Source organism: Orussus abietinus, unplaced genomic scaffold, assembly GCF_000612105.2.
Source record: "Orussus abietinus isolate OABI.00-Male unplaced genomic scaffold, Oabi_2.0 scaffold113, whole genome shotgun sequence".
In the NCBI taxonomy this organism is placed as follows: domain Eukaryota; kingdom Metazoa; phylum Arthropoda; class Insecta; order Hymenoptera; family Orussidae; genus Orussus; species Orussus abietinus.
The window spans coordinates 168,961-190,893 of record NW_019394853.1 but is presented as its reverse complement, the minus strand read 5'-3'; the positions used below and the strand labels follow the sequence as shown (position 1 = coordinate 190,893).

Below are 21,933 nucleotides of genomic sequence, written 5' to 3'. Positions count from 1 at the left end.
ATTCAGGAACCCATTGAAATTTTTTACGGCCTCCTGTATTTAAGACCTTATTTAAACATTCCCAAGGAAAATTACCGAGGGGACAGGTATTCACGAAGAGCGACATAACCTAGAGAAATTCTTACAAGATCGTAGGTAACGAGCCCGGGAAATTTTTTAATATTAAATCCAGAATGTACATATGCGAATGTAATTGTTCATGGGCCCTTGGTGAACATCCTGATTTATATATTAAAATATTGCACACGGTGGGGATGGATAGAAACTGTTGAAAAAAATTCTTCGAAAGCCTAGACATTAATAATGAAACATTAATTACTAAAAATCCCCACTTCCAATGAAGTTACAGTACCGAATGGAAGATCAAGAGGGAGGTAAAAAAAAAGTAGGGATTTTTTTCGAACTCGAACATTTGTCATCCCTTCTTTCTCCGAGTTTTGGCTTCGCTCGACAACCATTATTGGCCACTGTGGAGGGATAATTAAAATCCGTATGCAAAATAATTACAAAAAATCCCCACTTCCAATGAAGTTACAGTACCGAATGGAAGATCAAGAGGGAGGTAAAAAAAAAGTCGGGATTTTTGTCGAACTCGAACATTTGTCATCCCTTCTTTCTCCAAGTTTTGGCTTCGCTCGACAACCATTATTGGCCACAGTGGAGGGATAATTAAAATCTGTATGCAAAAGAATTACTAAAAATCCCCACTTCCAATGAAGTTACAGTACCGAATGGAAGATCAAGAGGGAGGTAAAAAAAAAGTCGGGATTTTTGTCGAACTCGAACATTTATCATCCCTTCTTTCTCCGAGTTTTGGCTTCGCTCGACAACCATTATTGGCCACAGTGGAGGGATAATTAGAAATCGAAAAGAGAGTTTTCCTGGCGCCCCCCAGCCTCGTTATCCCGAGGGATGAAGGAGGGGTGGAAGACCCTCTTACAAGGGGGTGAGAAAGAAAACTCCGGGAAACAGTAGGACGGAAACCGAGAGAACGGCAGGATGCGACGACCTCGAGGATCCTCGCACTTTCCATCCTCCCTCCACCCTTTTCCTTCGGAAAACGAGCAAACCGATTCTAAAGGCGAAGTCATTTCTTGCCTCGCCACCGGGATAAATGGATTCCACAACGGCGGGACTCCACTTTCCGGGAAACAATGACATTTCCCAACGTCGGTTTTGCGGTTTGTCGCGTAAACAAGGAGGGACGCATTTCGTCGGAATAAATCGCCGTCGCGTCGATGAGCGTCGAGGGAAAAATGGAAATAACGAAGGACACATTTTGGGATAAATAAATCCCCGGTGGGGAAACGCGGGAAATAATTTCATTTCAAGGATCGACATCCTTTAAAAGGGGGTAACATTATTGCCGTAGAAAGTAAAGGACATGCTTTCGGGAAATACATTTTCGATGGAGGATCCTGTAGACTGCGTTTCAATGAAATAACTGCATCGAGGGAAAAGGTAAAACAATGAAACTCCAAGGCTCGATTTTCCTTAAAACATGCAAGTTATTAGCGTAACAAAATAAACTACATATTTTTATAAAATAAAGGTTTGCATCGATAGGATGTCCCGGGGGAGAATGCAAAATAATGAAATTTCAAGGCTTGTTTTTCCTTAAACATGCAAAATTGGCAGCGTGAAAAATAAATTACATATTCCGATGAATTTAAGGTTTGCATCGATAGGAGATGCACTAAAGGAAAATGCAAAATAATGAAGTTTCAGGGCTGGACCTTCCTTCGGGGAGCGTTAAGTCTAGTTTACCGCGCTTAAGGGTAACTTCCTCGGCAATGAATCCTGGATCGCGTCGATAAGTTTAATCTCCCTTTAATCCCGTTCCCGAAGGACCCGCGACCGCCCTCGGGCATCCCCTAATCAGCTACAAAAGGAAATCCGGAAAAATCCCTGACGCTTTCCCCGCTGCATAATAATTGCGATTACCGCGAGAAAATCTCCAGGGAGGATTTCCTCCCTTAATTGCGAGCAATGTCCTTTGGGCTTCCACCCCGGAAAAGGGCCGCGGAATCCGATCGCATCCTTTATTTCACCCCGGAAATTACTTCCGGTTCTATCCCAGGTCACTCCTGCGTTTCCGCACCGGCGACAATTTATTCCGCAGGCGAACGAGTTTACGACAAGGCTTCCAGGATTAATTATCCCGCGCGTTTGTGCTCTCATCACGGTTCTCTTCGACTTTTCCTTTTCAAGGAGACCCGTTCCCTTTTCCCGGAAAACCAGGACATTTTTCCAGGACTCCGAAATTCAAGGTGGATTTTCGGGAACGAGAAGAAGGTCGCGGGGTGATTCCCGAAATACATTTTCATGCTCCTTGATTTTTTTTCCCTTATCAAGGGGACATTTTTTTTTTTCTTCCATAAACGAGGAATTCTTTCCGAACTCCAAAATTCCGGGTGGATTTCCAGAGATTTAAGAAAAATCCCCAGGGTGGTCCGATATACCAAGTATTGGTTTTTCCTTTTCATGGGGATTTTCCTTCTAAAAGTCAGAAATTTGTCCGTAACTCCGAAATTCCAGCTCGACCTCCAGAAACAATAGGAAAATCTCGGCGCAGTTCTCTTTTTCGGGAAAACTCTTTTCTTGTTTTTGGTTCTAAAAACCCGGGACTTTTCCCTAGACCCCGAAACTCGAGTCGGACATCCGGGAACGAGAGAGAAGTCCTCCCTCGCGGAATGCGATTTTCGGCGTTTCCGCGCGAAAACCCGAGGAGTTAACTTTAAGGGGATTCCGGAGAAAATCTCGAGTGAACGACATCGGCTTCCCAAAAGGACGGGTATTAGAATCCTCCCGAGCCGAAATAAGCCGATCCACGTAGGAAGAGGACGAGCATCGTGGCAACGAACCGGAATAATAAACCACCCTCCTGCGTTTCCCCTAGGATCCACCCCAAACAGGCAATTCGTTCGATCTCGTTAAAACAACCGAATCTCATCGAACGAAAAAACATTGAGATGCGGACAAAGCGTTGACACAAGCAAAGCCTCGATCTGTCCACCTTGGAGGGTTGAAAAGTCCGGAAATTTAATTAAATTTCATCCCATAAGTTTCCTTCGCTCCTCCGACATAAGGGCATTTTTTATTTCACCCCCTCCGATGGGTTTGTAAGTCTCGAAATTGTAATAGAAACACCCGCGTTAGGAAAAATCGTTTCGATCCCCCACATTTAAGGTGAAGTGAAACACGTCGAGGAACTTGATCGACGTCGATAAAGAAGATTTTTCTAAATGCCTACGTTGCCGACGTTCGTTTTTATATTGACAGCTGGGTCGAATTATATTGGGTATTGTACCAAATGGCATATTCCACCTGTCGTTTTCGTACAATAATTATAAAGAAATCGAAGTAAAACTCCAGAAATCCTCTGGATTCATGCCTTCTGGGGCCCTAATTGACTGCGGAGGGACCCCCTGCGCCATCTGTGATTTCCAGGTCAATTAAATTTTCCCTCCGAGACCTCGTATTACCATCGTTTTAGCAAAGAAGCGCATACAACACTTTTTTTGCCTTTATCCCGTTCAAATGCGAGTTTATCGATTACCAGAGTGTTCTAAATTCTCGTAAAATTGTCCTGACCCTTTCGATTCTCATATCAGAGCCTTCGATAATTGTATACTGATCGAAATATCAGAGCTCGACGCCATTTTGGTTCTGGTCTGGACTGAGTTAAAAAATTTTTTGGAAAAATCCAAATTTTCAATGTGTCAGGACAATTCTTGGATGATCAGGAGTGATGTGTCAAAGTTTCGGACAGTTTGGTCTAATACCCTTAAAAAAAAGTGTTGTATTCGAATCGACTGATTTGAAGGATGTTTCACTTCACCTTAACTTTTGTGACAAGTTGCCCAAAAAGGCAAAAATTCTCTGAACCTTCGATAACAACTGTTTTAATAAAAAAATGTTTTGATGAAATAAGGACGGCGATATTTAAGCTCGAAACGTCGAAGAAGCTCCAGGGGGTGGTTTCGCCACCCACAAGGGCGCGGACGTGCGATTATCGAGATTGCAACCCCACGTCCGAAAGGGAGGTCTGAAAGGAGGCTCCGATCTCGCATCGGGGATGAAAGGAAGTGTTCGCCGTGACGGAAGTCGGAAATAGGGGTGTCGGGGCGATCCTTGAAATCTTCTCCATGGGCCGGGGCGCGGCTCTCGAGGGTCGGCGAGGAGTCGCGAAAAAGCGTCGAAAGGTCGCGAAAAACCGGGTAAAAGTGGGAAAGAAAAAAAAGAGAGAAAAAAAAGGAGAAAAGTGGCGAAATGGCGCGCCCTTAATCGCGACTCGCGGCTGTGCATAAGCTCTCTTAAACGCTGACTCGGCGCATAAATCTGGGGATGAAACTTCAAGGGTCCTGCTCGAGGGGTAAAAAAGACGCCAGCGGAGGTGGCCCAGGAACAGGATTAAATTCGCGCGCACTCCGTAATTTGCGCGCCCCGTCTCGGATTAAAATGCAAATCTAAATCTTAAACCCCCTAGATAAGGCTCGCAGTTAGTATACGGTTATGGCTGCTGAGAGAGCGTTTCTTTTGCCGGGGAAAACTCCCGGGTTACCGAGACTACGTCTCAGCGGTTTTCTCCGGAAGTTTGCGAAACCTCGACGGGGCGGGGGGGCGTCGCGAGTTTGCGGACTCTTGCTTTGGGGGCGAACTGCCCCGAAAATGAGGGCGAAATTCACCGCCGTTTGCGAAACGCCGGATTCGGTTAAGCCTGATACCGGATTTGCAGATTTGCGAAGCAGGATAATGTTGGAAAGAAATTTTCTGATTTTTTTATCAGGAATTATTTGCGTTGTAGGATAACGTTGGAAAAGGAATTTTGTGATTTTTTATCAGGGATTATTTGCGAAGTAGGATAACGTTGGAAAGAAATTTTCTGATTTTTTTATCAGGAATTATTTGCGTTGTAGGATAACGTTGGAAAAGGAATTTTGTGATTTTTTATCAGGGATTATTTGCGAAGTAGGATAACGTTGGAAAGAAATTTTGTGATTTTTTATCAGGAATTATTTGCGAAGTAGGATAACGTTGTAAAGAAATTTCGTGATTTTTTATCAGGAATTATTTCTCGCCCGAAAATGAAGCCCGAATAAAATCGATAAAAAAAAACTGGTGCATTTAGGAAATCTAGGACTTCAATAAAGATTAATATTAAGTAACATTAATGTCGTACTCACTGGGTCTCCAAATTGACGATCTTGTACTGCGCCAGGTAAGTGTGTCGATAGAGCTGCAACAAAAAGTGGAAAAATTTCACTTTCCAAATTTCCACGAATATATCCCGAATGTTTGGAAAATTCTCAGCTAGATAAATATACTAGCGAAATATGTCACGGAATATTCTATCCCGTGAAAGGAAACTGTTCCCAAGTCCGTTAAATTAATCAGAGCGTCGATTTGTATCCCGGTGAATTTTCCCCAGTTTTTCCGACGAGGAGAAGTTTCAGGATCGAGCCGAGATCGATGGTCTCTCCTTCCTCTCCTCTGGGAACTTCCTAAGTAAATTATGATCCCGCCATGAGACAGCGGACACTATCGCGGGCCATCAATAATGTTCATTGATACCAAAGTGCCCCGTGCTATTTTGCCTCCATTAACTCTTCCATTCAACTACCATAAATCACGTTATTATGATAGGATCGGAATAACGCCATTTTCGCGCACTGCCCTCCTCCCTAGGGCTCGAGTTAGTTCCCGCTCTCCTTCTCCCTAAAATCATTACAAAAGTCCCCAGAAAAATTAATCTCCATGCATAAAAGTACACTCCTCGAAGTGTACTTAGCCTTTCATGTGAGAAAATGAGGCGGGGGCAGTTAATTTCAGTATAGAGAACAGGATTAGGATCAGGAACCTATCCTCAAGAGTCTGAAAGAAAACTACATTTCCCGAATTAAGAAAAAAAATAAATAAATAAAAAAAAGAAAAAGTGACTCCTACTCTCCATTACTTTTACAAGGAAGGTACCTGAGGTGTCCCCCTCCGATTTTGTTCACTTTTAAATATGTTATAGAGGACTAAAATCTAAGGGACTCGTGTTTTTTTTTTTATAGGCGGATAAACACTTTTAGGGGGTGAAATCAGGCTTCAAAGTTGGTCCTGATATAGAAGCACTCGTCCAATTTTCATGAAATAACCGTCAAAATGTAGGGAATGAAGAATTATGAAACATGCATCTGGAATTTTTCAAAAAAATTCATTTTTAAGGGGTGAGCCACCCCTTCGAATACTTCTTTTACCCCTTACGCGCTCAATAATTTTTCTATCCAAATGAAACTTTTTTTGTATTGTTCTGGTTTATAAATTAACCAAGTTTCATTTGGATAGAGCAATTACTGCTCGCGTAAGGGGTATAAGAAATATTCAAAGGGGTGGCTCACCCCTTAAAAATGAATTTTTTCGAAAAATTCCAAATGCATAATTCATAATTTTTCATTCCCTACATTTTGACGGTTGTTTAATGAAAATCGGACGAGTGCTTCTATATGAAACAGCCAACTCACCCCCTTGCACGGCCAACCTTGAAGCCTGATTTCACCCCCTAAAAGTGTTTACCCGCCGATAAAAAAAAAACACGGGTCCCTTGGATTTTAGTCCTCTATAACATATTTAACAATGAACAAAATCGGAGGGGGACACCTCAGGTACCTTCCATGTTAGCATCAATGTCCAAAAATGAAGCCCTCTCATGAAAACTCCATTTTGGAGCGACCTCGCGGTTGCACTTTTCTAAACGCTCGAGCCTCAAAGAGAGATGCACTTTTCCCGAGGCTTTATCCCCGAGCACGGAGTATTACCTATTAGCGTACTTATGGAATACCTCGTATTAAAAAAGCACCGAGGTATTAGTGCAAAGGATGCGCGAATCCCGGCTTTATTCCCCGGAGGCTTCATTCCGGGTCCTGATGAATGTTTCACCCTTTCGGTGCATCCCCTTTCGAGCCAATTTACGCGTACATAGGGCCGGCCTGTGTACGTTGGGGCACCTAAAGCTTCATGTTTCATCTTTTCTGCCCAGGTTTCGTACACGCGGTGCAAACGGGGCTTGATTTATGCACGTCGTCTTTCGGCGAGGAAACGCAGACATTTCGGGAGTGGACGTTGCGGGCAGAAAGGGCGAGATTAATCGAACTCTCGTCTCCCATGGAGCACCATTTCCCTCAAATTGGTAGAAAAAGGGTTCCACATTTCAGATGCATCGCACCTTCAAACACACGGACAATAAATACAAAATAATAACACGAGAAGAAATTAAAATTGAATTTTTTTCCCCACTAACATGTAGTGTCAGTGTCCTGTGCGATCCAGTGAAGTTAATAGAATAAAAAAAGATGAAAGCGTTAACTACACGAATAGTTTTGTCGCCAATAAGGCAATAAAGATTAAGAATTAGACTAAATAGAAGTTAGACTGAAATGTAATGTTTGTATGATTGTGGTGTGAAGTGAGAAGTATTTAGATTAAATGACAGCTCGGTAGGCGATACTGTTTATGCGTGGTTGAGAGTTCGTGAAGTGCGAGCGGCCGTGTGACTCAGTGAGTGAGAATTTAGGCGCATAAAGAACTGTATTGATGAGTGTGGGAATGAGAGAGTGAGGAATGTGGATTGAGTGTGAAAGAAATTAGAGTGAGGCTGGATGAGAATGATCGAATGAGAGTTCTAACTGAGGAGAGCTCGAGCGAAGTTGGAGGGAAAGTCAAGTCCCTTTTTTTTAAGATCTTGAAGACGTACTCTTCAATGTATTCGATTTCTTTATATTAATCTTTTTTATTAATAAACCAACCGTTCATGTTAATCCTGACACTTGAATTTTGATCCTACATAACATTCCCCTAAAATTGGTCAGGAAGGAGTTCGGAAATTTTTCATACTTCGGTTTTTTAAACACATGCATAATGCCTGCGTCTGAAAATTTATTGCAATAATTCCTGGCGCACAATGGGTTGGCAGGAATTTTTTTTCAATGCAAAATGGATAACAAATTGAATCATTCGGAAGGGTTTTTTAAACACATGCATAATGCCTGCGTCTGAAAATTTATTGCAATAATTCCTGGCGCACAATGGGTTGGCAGGAATTTTTTTTCAATGCAAAATGGATAACAAATTAAATCACTCGGAAGGGTTTCGGGAGGGGAAGCTTCGCGTTCTGATGCATGTAAGTCTGGGAATAAATATTATATTTATATATGGGAAATGGTATATCAGGCGGTGTTTCTGCCAGAGATTGAATCCTCCCTCCCCTGGAGCACTTCCATCCGATAACATTTACTGATAGGGATACAGAGGGAGGAAGAGAAACAGAAGTAGGTAGTCAAATCGTAGCTAAGCAAAGCGGCGGAGAGAAGGGCGGGAAGACTTGAGATATGTGCAAGTATCGATTTCAAGTACATATGTATGTACACCTATGTGTCCTATGGATAAGGCTCGAGGAGCCCACTATCGCGATATCGGTAACCCTCGTTGCTCTCTTCCTCGTGTCCTGCTTTTGCGAAACACCCCCGACAGGGCATTGCAACTGCCTTCTGCGACGCACTTTCCTTCTGTAAATATTCACAGGTGACGGCTGTACATCCGAAGATAAACGGGAAAACTGAATAAAACATTACCTGAGAGCGAACGACGAACATGGACGGTCGAGGCGTCTCTCGAAAGTATTTCTTTTCCACTTCTTTTCGAAAGGGCGACATTCTCATTTTTCGTTTACCGTTTGGGAGGAAACGTTCGAGGGGAGTAAAAAAAAAATAATGCGCCGGTAATTAATAAAACATGATTTAAGAGCGAATTACAATCTTCGGTGGACTATGCGACTCTTCGCGCTCAACGAGGAAAATATTTTCCACTTCTTTTCCCGAGGGTAATATTCTAACGATTGTCCACAATTTATATAAAAGGAGATTAGAAAAAGAGATTAAAAAAATATCTGCAAAGTCCGAAACCCATGAAACCAATAAAACATTGCCAATCCAAGCGACAAACATTGACGGTCGACGCGTCACGTCCTCCCTGCAAATGAAAAATATTTTTCCGACCCTCCAATAATTCATTGCTTCCTGTTTTTCGCCTACTTAACCAGAAGGTAGAACCTTAAAGGGGTAAAAAACAAAGGCACCGGGATTCTGAGCCGTGGGAAGAATATTTTTGGAAAATATTCACCCGAGAGCGCAAAAGGCCCCCGACAATTTCGCGGTCTCTCTCCAATTTCCCCGGTAATTTTCGCGCTTGTAGAACAAGCCGCGTCCAGGGTGGACGTGCCAGGGGCCATTTAACGAGACATTGAAAATAGAGCCGTCGTATCGAATTAATTCGGCCGTCGGTCGCTCTCTCGTTCTATTTTTTTATCTCCGAAACGCTGCGTTCGCATTTCGGTTTCGCTCTGCTATTCTTTGGCAAGGTGTTTACTCGCGCGGGTGGATTATTAAAACGTCCGTCGAGTTACAGGTAAACCCGAAATTCCGAGCGTTTTCCGTTTTATTTACCTGCACTCGCAGCTGCCGGAGCTTTTCCGACCGGAGCTTGCGAATCGTCCCGGATCGGCCCTCGAACTATCGAAAAAACCATCGATTTCGACCGGGCGACGTTTCACCCCCTTTGCCCCGCCGCACTTTATTCTCGCTTTTTAGTCCGCCCTCCGTTTCCGGATCCGGCCTGTTAAACGGCGGATTATTGCGCCGGTCGTTAAAATTAATAACCTCGGTTAACGGGGCCCACCCTTCTTCTGGACACTTGGAGAGGCCCCTCGTGATATCGATAAAGCGATATTTTTTCGACTTCCCTCCCTAGAAAAAAAAAATCCCCCTTTCGAGGAATTAAAAAAGAAATTCAAAATGTACCACCTTCGCGCAATTTTCATGATTTCTTTATGTCGTTAGAATTAATAACCTCGGTTAACGTGGCCCACCCTTCCTCTGGACACTTGGAGAGGCCCCTCGTGATATCGATAAAGCGATATTTTTTCGACTTCCCTCCCTAGAAAAGAAAAATCCCCCTTTCGAGCAAATAAAAAAGAAATTCAAAATGCACCACCTTCGCGGAATTTTCATGATTTCTTTAAGTCGTTAGAATTAATAACCTCGGTTAACGGGGCCCACCCTTCCTCTGGACACTTGGAGAGGCCCCTCGTGATACCGATAAAGCGATATTTTTTCGACCTCCCTCCCTAGAAAAAAAAAATCCCTCTTTCGAGCAATTTCGCCCAATCTTGCCTGTCCATTAAAAAAGAAATTCAAAATGTACCACCTTCGCGCAATTTTCATGATTTCTTTAAGGCTAAAAGCAAAAACCTGTTTTTGACACCGAAGAAAAAAAAAATTCACCCAACCAAAGAAACATTATGGTAATTGAAAAAATAATTACCCCACTCAAATGAACTCAAATAGATCGTCACAATTCGGGAGAAATGTTGCATCCAATTTCGCGATCTGTTTCTCAGTGTGGTTTTTTCTTTCTCCTTATCATCATGAATCTTCCGTAACGTTATCATGTTATAAGGAGATTTTCAAGGTGTCAATTGTTAGAAAATAATTTCCATGATTTCCGCCACCTTTATTTCTTAAGGCCGAATGCAATTCGATGGAAAAATCGGCGTTTTCAGGCATAGAGCTCGATACTCGGGAGATTAATATCCCGCGGAGGGAAAATTCCCAGTTTTTCCCCGGAATGGCGGAAAAGTCGAGCACTTTCGGATGCGTTTCCGGAAAGGCCGCGCTGCAGGGGGGGCGGATTAAATCTAGCGAGGGTGCAATGCGCAATATCGGCGGTTTTGGACGTTTGCGGCTTAACCGCGAACAGATCCGACCTCCATTTAGCGCGGTATAAAGTAACTACAGAGCCGGTCAAATGGAATTAATTCCGGCGCACGCGAGCGCCGATAATGCCATCGTTTTGTCCGTACACCAGGACAAATTCGTTACGACCAGTTACGGGAATGACGGGAGCGTAAACGGGTTAACTCGCGAAACAATTTCCCGAGCCCGGTGCATCTTCGTCGCCCTGGCATCGATTAGGGGAGGAATTATGCAATTCTCGACACCTGTTTACCGAGGCAAGGTGCTCGATCGTTTATTTCTTCGCAATTAATTTCCAAGCTGAGTCCAACCTGGCTTCACTACCTCCGGTTAAGTGAAACCCCCCAAAAATCACTCTACTCGAATAAGACACTTTTTTAAGGTGAAGTGAAACACCCTTCAAATCAGTCGATTCGAATAAAACACTTTTTTTTAAGGGTATCAGACCAAACTGTCCGAAACTTTGACACATCACTCCTGATCATCTAAGAATTGTCCTGACACATTGAAAATTTGGATTTTTAAACAAAATTTTTTAACTCACTCCAGACCAGAACCAAAATGGCGTCGAGCTCTGATATTTCGATCAATATATAATTATCGAAGACTCTGATATGAGAATCGAAAGGGTCAGGACAATTTTACGAGAATTTAGAACACTCTGGTAATCGATAAACTCGCATTTTAACGGGATAAGGGCAAAAAAAGTGTTGTATGCGCTTCTTTGCTAAAACGATGGGAATACGAGGTCTCGGAGGGAAAATTTAATTGACCTGGAAATCACAGATGGCGCAGGGGGTCCCTCCGCAGTCAATTAGGGCCCCAGAAGGCACGAATCCAGAGGATTTCTGGAGTTTTACTTCGATTTCTTTATAATTGTTGTACGAAAACGACAGGTGGAATATGCCATTTGGTACAATACACAATATAATTCGACCCAGCTGTCAATATAAAAACCAACGTCGGCAACGTAGGCATTTAGAAAAATCTTCTCTATCGACGTTGATCAAGTTCCTCGACGTGTTTCACTTCACCTTAAGGGCATTGGATCGAACCGTCGCAAGTCTCGACACATGACTTGTGAGCACCTAGGAATTATCCTGACACTTTCGCAATTTGGATTTTGGAAAAAAAAAAGATATTTAACTTAGACCAGGCCAGAACCAAAATGGCGCTGCGCTCTCATATTTCGCGTGAGATATAAAAGTCTCGAAATGGAAATTTAATTGTATATGTTTATTTGTCATTAAGAGGTATTGAGCCGTCACTGTGAGAAATAAAAGTCCTGAGAAATAGGAATGAAATGGAAATTTGGCTTTCGCGAAATTCAATTTTATATATTTAAGAAAGGAGATCGATCGATTATCGAGAGATGTTTCTTTTCGCATTGATTCGTCTCGAAAATCGGACAAGGATGGAATTCCGTATTTCCGGGGAATTTCGGGTCACGTTTCCGCGTTATTGTTATGCACCGCGTCTTCGTTGAGGCGTTTTCCTAACGATGCAAGTAGGGGATGCAACCGGTGCATCGTGTACTTAATTTGGCCAAAATGTTTGTACGTGCAAAGTGCATAAGACGGATCGCGAGAGCGTTCATCTCGGAATTCTGGAGGACTCCTTGTTTGCCATTCATATCCGAGTCCTGCATTTCGATTTTCAGAGAGTATCAGGATTCGATGTAAGGAAATTCGACCGACACCGAGACCTCGTTTTCTGGCTCCTGGCCAAAGGAAAGACGACGTCGGAGGTCCTGACCTACCCCAAGACTCCCTCGAGGGAGTCTTGGGGTAGGTCAGGATCCACGAACAGGAAAAAGGGGGAAAAACGAAGAAGACGATAAAGTATCGACTCTTTCCGCTTTATCCGGTGCGCGTTTTTAATCTTCGGATGACAGGATAAATGTTCGATTTTAAGGATTTCATCGAAATGCCGTTTGCACTAAATTTTATTTATTTTTTTATATCCATCGAGGCTGGCATAAAATATAATAGATCATTTCGAGAACACTCATTCATTACGTATGTTCTGTGATAGGGGAAAAGTATTGGTTGCCGTGTAATTAATGTCTATTTGCTGTAATTTAATTTTTCTTTTTTACGTAGAAGAGGATGCAGAAAAGAATCGCAACAAGGGGGNGGGTGGCTCACCCCTTAAAAATGAATTTTTTCGAAAAATTCCAAATGCATGTTTCATAATTCTTCATTCCCTACATTTTGGCGGTTGTTTCATGAAAATCGGTCGAGTGCCTCTATATGAAACAGCCAACTCACCCCCTTGCACGGCCAACTTTGAAGCCTGATTTCACCCCCTAAAAGTGTTTATCCGCCGATAAAAAAAAACACGGGTCCCTTAGATTTTAGTCCTCTGTAACATATTTAAAAATGAAGAAAATCGGAGGGGGACACCTCAGGTACCTCCCTTGTTAGATGTGTCAAAGTGTCGGACAGTTTGGTCTAATGCCGTTAAAAAAATGTGTTGCGTTCGAATAGACCGATGTGAAGGGTGCTTCACTTCACCTTAACGTTCCCGAGCCTCGTCCAATTAATTAGCAGGATCCGGATCGATCTTCAATCGAGAACAAGTTGCTCGCATCCCGGGGAAGTAAACACCGCGTGAGGCCATTGAAACGGATCGCGTTCCGCCTCTTGCTTGGATTATCCTGGGCCCCGCTCGTCGGATGCATTTATAATCTCGGCAGATTCGCACTATCGGCGGCCATTGGAAATTCAGGTGCGCTGCAGGGCCCTGCTAATATTGTAAATCAGGGAACGGCGCCATTCGCCACCGCCGGGAGTGCCTTTGGTCAGCACGTGGTGCCCGGGGCTCTTCCCCCTTCGCGTATACGCACCGATCACGCAATATGTGGCGAGGCCGGTGTTTGTCCTAGGTACATACACTCCGAAATTCCCCACCGTCGGTTTTGACAAATCAAGGGACGCCCGTTTTGGGATCTTGAGGCAGCCATTTCTCCCAGGGTAAGAAAAAGTCCCCATCGAACCTGCCAAATGTTATGTTAATTCCTAAAGAAGCATAAGAAGGTGGGGGATAAGTTCGCACCGTTTTTATAATAAAAGTCTCTGATAAAAACGCTACGAACTTATCCCCCACCCTAACATTTAATGTATATAAAGCTGGAATTGCCACTTTAGCACAATTCAATAAAATTGGTTGCTCTTATACTTTTCCGAAAAGTGATGGCGATGTCAGCTGCCACAATAAAAAACAATTATTAAGTAAATGTTCATCGATGAATTATATACCAGAATTTATTGCTAATTAATTGCTCGCGGAAAAACCAAATTTATATTTTTTTCCTCACCCCTAAAGGGGTGAATGGCCACCCCTAGTGATGATCGCAGGACATAAACATGAAAAACATGGAAGAATCGAACTATTTGTTTACGTGGGAATTAATCGCTAATTAATGTAGGGTTGAAAATTGTATTTTTACAAAGATATTGCTTCTTCTCGGAGCAATTAATTTCCACGTGAAGAAATAGTTCGATTCTCCCATGTTTTTCATCTTTCTGTCCTGCGATCGGCACTAGGGTTGGCGATTCACCCCTTTAGGGGTGAGGAAAAAAATTGAAATTTGGTTTTTCTGCTAGCAATTAATTAGCAATAAATTCTTGCATATAATTCGTCGATGAACATTTACTTCATAATTGTTTTTTATTCTGGCAGTGCCAGCTTTATATAAAACTGACATCGCCACCATTTTTCGGAAAAGTATAGGAGCAAGAAATTTTTTTTCTTGTGCAATAAAATAGCAATAAATTTTGCAACCAATTTTATTGAATTGTGCTAAAGTGGCAATTCCAGCTTTATATACATTAACATTTACCTCAATTAACCTGGAATAAATTGGATGCGTCGTTATGGCAATTTATTAGAGTGCAAAAAACCCTCCCGAAAAAAATTGCCCCAACGATCCCGCGCATTGAATTTACATATCCACATTCATTATGGGTGTAATTAAACCCGGATCGTCAGAAGATACCACCATGGGAGGTTTATCTTCTCTTGATTGGCAGGTTATGAGTGATATTTGATCGAGCACCGAGAGTACGTCTCGGCGACGTCCTCGCATTCCCCATGGCGTCCCCATGGGACTTCCACGGCGTTCCCCTAGGTGTCTTGCGTATCCGCCAGAAGGGCAAGGTATTCTATTTGACTTGAGGCAGTCCATTACCATAATCAGTTTTCCCTCCCATCTACTATCCTCCATCCCCTCCCACTCCCCCATGGCTCCACGTATATGCCCCGTTAACTCGGCTTATTATTAGGGCTGGTCGCCGAACTTCGGCTGTAATCTACAGGGAGCGGCCAGGAAATTCGTAATCGACGCCACATGAAGCTGGCCAGGACGTCGACCCCATGGAAAATCGATTCTCGATCGAGATTAATACGAAAAACGGTCGGAATTCAATTTGCGACATTTGTATCGCTCGCAAGAAATATCTGCATTATTGCACTCCGCTCTTTAGAGACTTCGATGCTCGAATAGGAAATGTCTAAAGAGGGCTCTTTAAATCTGTAGGCGAAAATCGGGCGATTTTTGGGGAATTTTTGTTTCTGATTTTGTAATCGAGTGTTGTTTTTTGGAATTCCATGCTCGAGAAGGAAATGTCCAAAATGGGCTCTTTAAATCTGTAGGCTAAAATCTGGCGATTTTTGGGGAATTTTTGTTTCTGATTTTGTAATCGAGCGTTTTTTGTTAGAATTCGATGCCCGAGAAGGAAATGTCCAAAATGGGCTCTTTAAATTCGTAGGCTAAAATCTGACGATTTTTGGGGAATTTTTGTTCCCGATTTTGTAGTCGAGCATTTTTTTTTAGAATTCGATGCTCGAATATGAAATGTCTAAAAAGGGGTCTTTAAATTCGCAGGCGAAAATGTGGCGATTTTTGGGAAATTTTTGTTCCCGATTTTGTAATCGAGTTTTTTTTTAGAATTCGATACCCGAGAAGGAAATGTCCAAAATGGGCTCTTTAAATCTGTAGGCGAAAATCTGGCGATTTTTGGGGAATTTTTGTTTCTGATTTTGTAATCGAGCGTTTTTTGTTAGAATTCGATGCCCGAGGTGGAAATGTCCAAAAAGTGCTCTTTAAATTCGCAGGCGAAAATCTGGCGATTTTTGGGGAATTTTTGTTCCTGATTTTGTAATCAAGCATTTTTTTTTAGAATTCGATGCCCGAGAAGGAAATGTCCAAAATGGGCTCTTTAAATTCGTAGGCTAAAATCTGACGATTTTTGGGGAATTTTTGTTCCCGATTTTGTAATCAAGCATTTTTTTTTAGACTTCGATGCCCGATTATGAAATGTCTAAAAAGGACTCTTTAAATTCGCATGCTAAAATCTGTGGATTTTTGGGGAATTTATGGGCTTGGGACGCAGGGATAAAGTTGATTCGGAGTTTTGCTCTTGATTTTACTTTTTAGGTTCGATTGTACATCCCAGCAATGGCGTCGGCCTGGAAGACAAATGGCGGGAGTTTAATTAGTCTAGGCATTGGCCGAAAGTTCCGTTGTCGATAAAAAGTTGGAAGAGTACGGATAAGCAGAGGAAAAGGGAGGTACGCAGTATTCGCGGGAGATGTAGTTTATTTATATTCAGTAATTTATACCTTTTTCTCCCGGGGTAAAGAAAATACCACAAAGAATGTACACTGGGAAAAGAATATCATCGAGCCAAAAAAATGTCTCTTTAATCGAAAGAATAATAATAAGACTCGTAATAAACTGAAATAAATCGTCACAAAATCGAAGAACCGTCACCTCGGATTTATTCCCCTTTACTCGTGTAAAATAATTATTCTTCGAGCTAAAAAAATCATTAAAAAAAAAATCATATCCCGTGGGACTTGCGGAACTTCTGGATAAAAATTGCGACATTCCTCGGTTCCCGGATGAACGAGGGGAGATGAATTCGTATCGCGTGAAAAATCTCTCGATAAACCGACAGCGATCCGAAGGAGTCCCTCGGGACCCTCCACCGTAATGGTTCCCGTCTCTCCCGAGACGTAATGGACCATATCCCGAGGGACGTGAGGGGAGGCGTCCGGCTGGTATCCCGCGATTAGGGACGAGAGCTTTCATCCCGATCGATTTCGCGATATATCGGGAAACGTTCCCGGTAATTACCGCGCCTGTTCCTCCCTCGTTAACAAACGATCCCTCAAAGGGTGCGAAAATAGCGCGGGCTCATATCGAATCCCGAATTCCCGGCGAATAATTTCTCTTCGTCCCCGGTAATACGGATTTACAAGTGTCCCATTGACATGCTTAATCTGCATTTTCGGAAAGGTATCACCGATTAATTGCCCTCTGTTCACCATAAAGCTCGACCAACGCAGTCCCATGATAAGGACTATCCAGCAGTTCCCAATTAATTCCTGATTTCCCGGAATTCCAAAAAGGAATCGGGATCGCTGAAAAGGGGACATTACTTGCAAGTAATAAATCATATTTTTTATTTTTATCACAATTGCCGTGGTTTTATATTTCCGCCTGATAATTGTAAGCTCGACCAACGCAGTCCCATGATAAGGACTATCCAGCAGTTCCCAATTAATTCCTGATTTCCCGGAATTCCAAAAAGGAATCGGGATCGCTGAAAAGGGGACATTACTTGCAAGATATAAATCATATTTTACATTTTTATCACAATTGCCGTGGTTTTATATTTCCGCCTGCTAATTGTAAGCTCGACCAACGCAGTCCCATGATAAGGACTATCGAGCAGTTCCCAATTAATTCCTGATTTCCCGGAATTCCAGAAAGGAATCGGGATCGCTGAAAAGGGGACATTACTTGCAACTTATAAATCATATTTTTTATTTTTATCACAATTACCGTGGTTTTATATTTCCGCCTGATAATTGTAAGCTCGACCAACGCAGTCCCATGATAAGGACTATCGAGCAGTTCCCAATTAATTCCTGATTTCCCGGAATTCCAAAAAGGAATCGAGATCGCTGAAAAGGAGACATTACTTGCAAGTAATAAATCATATTTTTTATTTTTATCACAATTACCGTGGTTTTATATTCCCGCCTGATAATTGTAATTCCTTTACATGGCAATTTTGTTTTAAGGCGCCCTATGCAGGCAAAAAATTATCCAGAAAATCTCGTTACAAGTAATGTCTCTCTTTCGATTGATCTAGTTTGCACTGAGAGGGAAGTCATTAAATTGTTTTAACTCTGGCGTTAAAACCGGATTAAAACAAGCGTTTTCTCATCGGGTCGAGTTTAACGCCGGGTTCCAATTTCTGCAGGTGCAGTTGCGACTTGCAGCAAGAAAACAGCCAAGATGGAAGTGCCACTTGCAGATGCGAAGCCCTCCACTTCCATGACAGGGCCGAGTTTAAGGGATGCGATATTCCGTATTTATTCCCTCTTATTAAATCTAACCCCACCGGAATCTCGGGAGAGAAAATCCGCCAAACGGGATCTCAAAACATGGCAGCCGTGAGATCGGGATAAAAAATAGGGAATATCGAGTACCTTATCCTTGATAAAATTCCTGCCGTCTTTTCTTCCCCGGTCGTCGGAGAAAAAAAAAAACATCCCTTGTCGTCGTCAGTCAGGTCGCGGGGGGTCCTTACCAGGAGGAAGGAATTCTCAAGCCCGGAGTTAATTACCGAGGAAATTCCCCCTAATTACCGAAAATCAAGCTGAACCTTATATTCATACAAAGAAATATTCCCTTAATTCCTAGAATAATTACTTATCGTATAAATTGGATGCAACATTTCTTCGGAATTATGACAATTTTTTTGAGGTGGTGCGAGGAAATAAACATTCAGGAATAAAAAGGAAATGAGGTGGAGTCGTCATCTTGTAGAAAGAAGACGATGGTCAAGCTAACGGTAAGACTGATAGGGTAAGGTCGAAGGGGAATCCATCCCCCTTCATATTTACATTATGCACCGCGATAGTGCAGGTGCAGCATGCAGTGCCGGAAATGCGCTTACGTCGACTGGACTGATTATCGGCGGTTCTAGATCTCTGTCATCTCATAGGTACGATGTCGGCACGTAAGGACGTCTAAAATACGATCATGAGCTCCAGGATGAGTCCGGGCACGTATGATGTCGCCTGTCTGGAGGGTTTCAAAAAGAAGACGCGAAGTGCCCTAGAGATTTCAGAAACGAAGCCGCGCCAATGCTGACGAGACTTCGAGCTCTCCTCTTTGGATCGGCTCCAAAATTCCCCGACGTCCCCCAATCCATGAAAAATTCCAACCTCGTCTTCCGGACTTCATTGTGAAACTATCTCCCCTTCTATCATTTTCTCTGATATGATCTAGGAATATACTTCTTTTTTTATCCTCATAAAAATGATGGGGTTTCTTTACTGCACTTTGGGGTGCGGCTGTGATAAACTGGGATTCTTGTATAAAGTGTGCCTACGCATGTTTTCTTTTCGAAAATATATCCATAATTTTTTATAATATTTTATTTTATATTTTCGTGTAAAAGAGGTTATGGCTGAAATCCTTTTTACGGGTACCTCCATGTCATCGTTAAGTCTCGTGCTTGCTCATTCGAAGTCCTCCGGAGAGCATTAATTAATGCTTAATTTGGATCCTAGGGGGGAGGGTCCTTTTTTGAAAATTTTTATTCATCCCTTCGGAGGTATTTTTCAGGGGCGTTCGACGTATGTGACAAATGGGAGGCAATATTTGAGGGAATTAATGGGACAAGAGCTGTCCGAAAGGCGGCTCGTGGCCTGCTATGGGAGAGCGCGACCACGGAATGGGCATTTAATATTTGGAGCACCCCAGGGGGGGGAGAATTATGTCAAAACCGCGGACCCGTCCCGGCCCGAGTGGGACGTAATGACGACCAGTCCGGAACTGTCGATATCCGGGACACCGGGGTTGAATGCCTCCGAGGAGGACCGGGATATGTTTGGACCGGACTTGGATTCGGTCAAGGACCGAAATATCGTATCATTTGACTACCCACGTCCTACAAATCGAAATACTAATCCCCTTATTTCACATAACAAAAGAGATTTCATAACTCTTAAATTGATATAAAAGGGTCATACCATACGTATATATATGTGCCCATAATTATGAAAGTGGTCTAAGTCATATATTTTTTGTTTCGAAATGACATTGAATTAATTTCGTTTGAAATAATATGGCGTGAAATAACTGATAAACTCATTTTTTTTTAAATTTTGCCTTAGACCACTTTCATAATTATGGGCACATATATAACTTAAAAATTCATAAAACTTTTCCCCGGTCAAGGACCGAAATATCGTATCATTCGGCCACCCACGTCCTACAAATCGAAATATTAATCCCCTTATTTCAAATAAACCAGATTTCATAACTCTTAAATTGATATAAAAGGGTCATACCCTACCTATGCATATATAACTTAAAAATTCATAAAACTTTTCCCCAAGCTAGGTGCACCGAATCATTTGAGACTCCAGCATGTGATAATGAAGGCCATAAGGAAGAATGCTCATGAAATGAAATTTTGAAGAAAAAAGTATATGCATTCTTGGTTTTACTCCGAGATAAATAACAATTTTCGATTTAAATTGAAATTTCATAGAGCCCCCGTAATCACGTGGCGAAGTTTTCAATGACTCGGCGCGCCCATTTTGGAGAAATGTTTTATCAATATTGTGATTACGTGGATGATATCGTATCTCGGTGTAAGAAATCGGAAAGTTGGCAATATCCGGAAATCCGTCCCGGCTAATATCCGGGAGCGTTTTCGCAGGAAATGTTAAATCCCCCGGGAGACATTGACAGGGCTGTAATCTCCACCGTCTTGTCAAAGCTCCAGCATCCGCCCACCGTTTAATGTTGTTCAAAGTCCCCTAGCCCGTCGTGCAATTAAAGGTACAATCTCGTTAAATGCCGGCTTAACGACGTCTCGCAATTTTCGCCGGCTATTTAACGCGTACAAAGGGGGCCCGTCCATCCTGCAGGACATTTAAGGGAGGAGGGTCGCGAGATGCGAATTTTCAAAGTTACTTGGAAAAATGCGGAGATTCCGACGAGACAAGGTAATAATTACAAGAGGGAAGTGGGAGGAAGGAGGAGAATTTAAGCGACTAAAAAAAAATAAAAAAAAAAAGAAGTCGCCCGGCAAATCACGTTAAGGCGATTTATAAAAAGTTAACGATAAGACGATGCAATGAGCGGTATCATTGCAACCTCAATTACCATACGAAAGAGGGGAGGATTGAGAGATGGGAATTAATGTACCTTGATAAAAAAAATTCAGAAATTTATTGCGATAAGGTAATCACATCGGGGAAGAGTCGAGCGAAGAGGGGGCACAAAATTAATGATATTTTTAATAATAGGTGTTATAATGAGAGGGTTGTAATTTTAGCCTGAAGAGGTGCGGGGTCGAGACAACGTTGTATTAAAAGTTCATGGAAAATTTGGAAAATTTCATCGTAATAAGGTAATTGCAGGGAAAAGAGTCAAAGGGGTAAAAAGAGAAGAGGGGGGCAGGGTCAATACCGCTTGGCGTCATAAATCATGGCGATGCAATTTACAGAGAATTAATGACATTATGAGGATACAACGAGGGGGCCGTCCCAGCCCCAATTACCTTAGGGGGTGGCAGCCCAATTGTTTACAATAAACGTTATTATTCCTCCCGGACTATCGGGGCTATAAATCTTTTTACAGAGGTCCTCCCGTTTACGGAGCTCCGAATGCATCGGCGCCATTTTTCAGTACCTCGGCCTTGAAGTGCCTATTGAAAAGTCGGGAAAAAAAAAAATAGAAAAGTGGGAGGGATGATGCGTGTCCCAAATTTCGGAAAAAAATTCCGTAAACCCTTCCTGCTCTCCAGAGATTATCGTCCATCACTGCTGGCAGAACTTTGGGGAAAGAGGAAATTTCTAATCGGACGAGATTTATGAACCACCCCAAATGATGCGCCGCTCTGTTATTAAGGTGAAGTGAAACATCCTTCAAATCAGTCGATTCGAATACAACACTTTTTTTTTAAGGGTATTAGACCAAACTGTCCGAAACTTTGACACATCACTCCTGATCATCTAAGAATTGTCCTGACACATTGAAAATTTGGATTTTTCAAACAAAATTTTTTAACTCATTCCAGACCAGAACCAAAATGGCGTCGAG

At 42.5% G+C, this 21,933-nt stretch overlaps 1 protein-coding gene across 1 annotated transcript in view; it reads right to left on the bottom strand.

Annotated features, from left to right (window-relative positions):
• LOC105700093 (venom dipeptidyl peptidase 4) overlaps positions 1 to 21,933 on the bottom strand; it is a 236,569-nt gene that overhangs the window by 64,892 nt on the left and 149,744 nt on the right. The window contains exon 6 of the mRNA XM_023433347.1: positions 5,187 to 5,239. Coding sequence (XP_023289115.1) covers positions 5,187 to 5,239 — 53 coding nt within the window. The remainder of the gene's footprint in view (positions 1 to 5,186; positions 5,240 to 21,933) is intronic.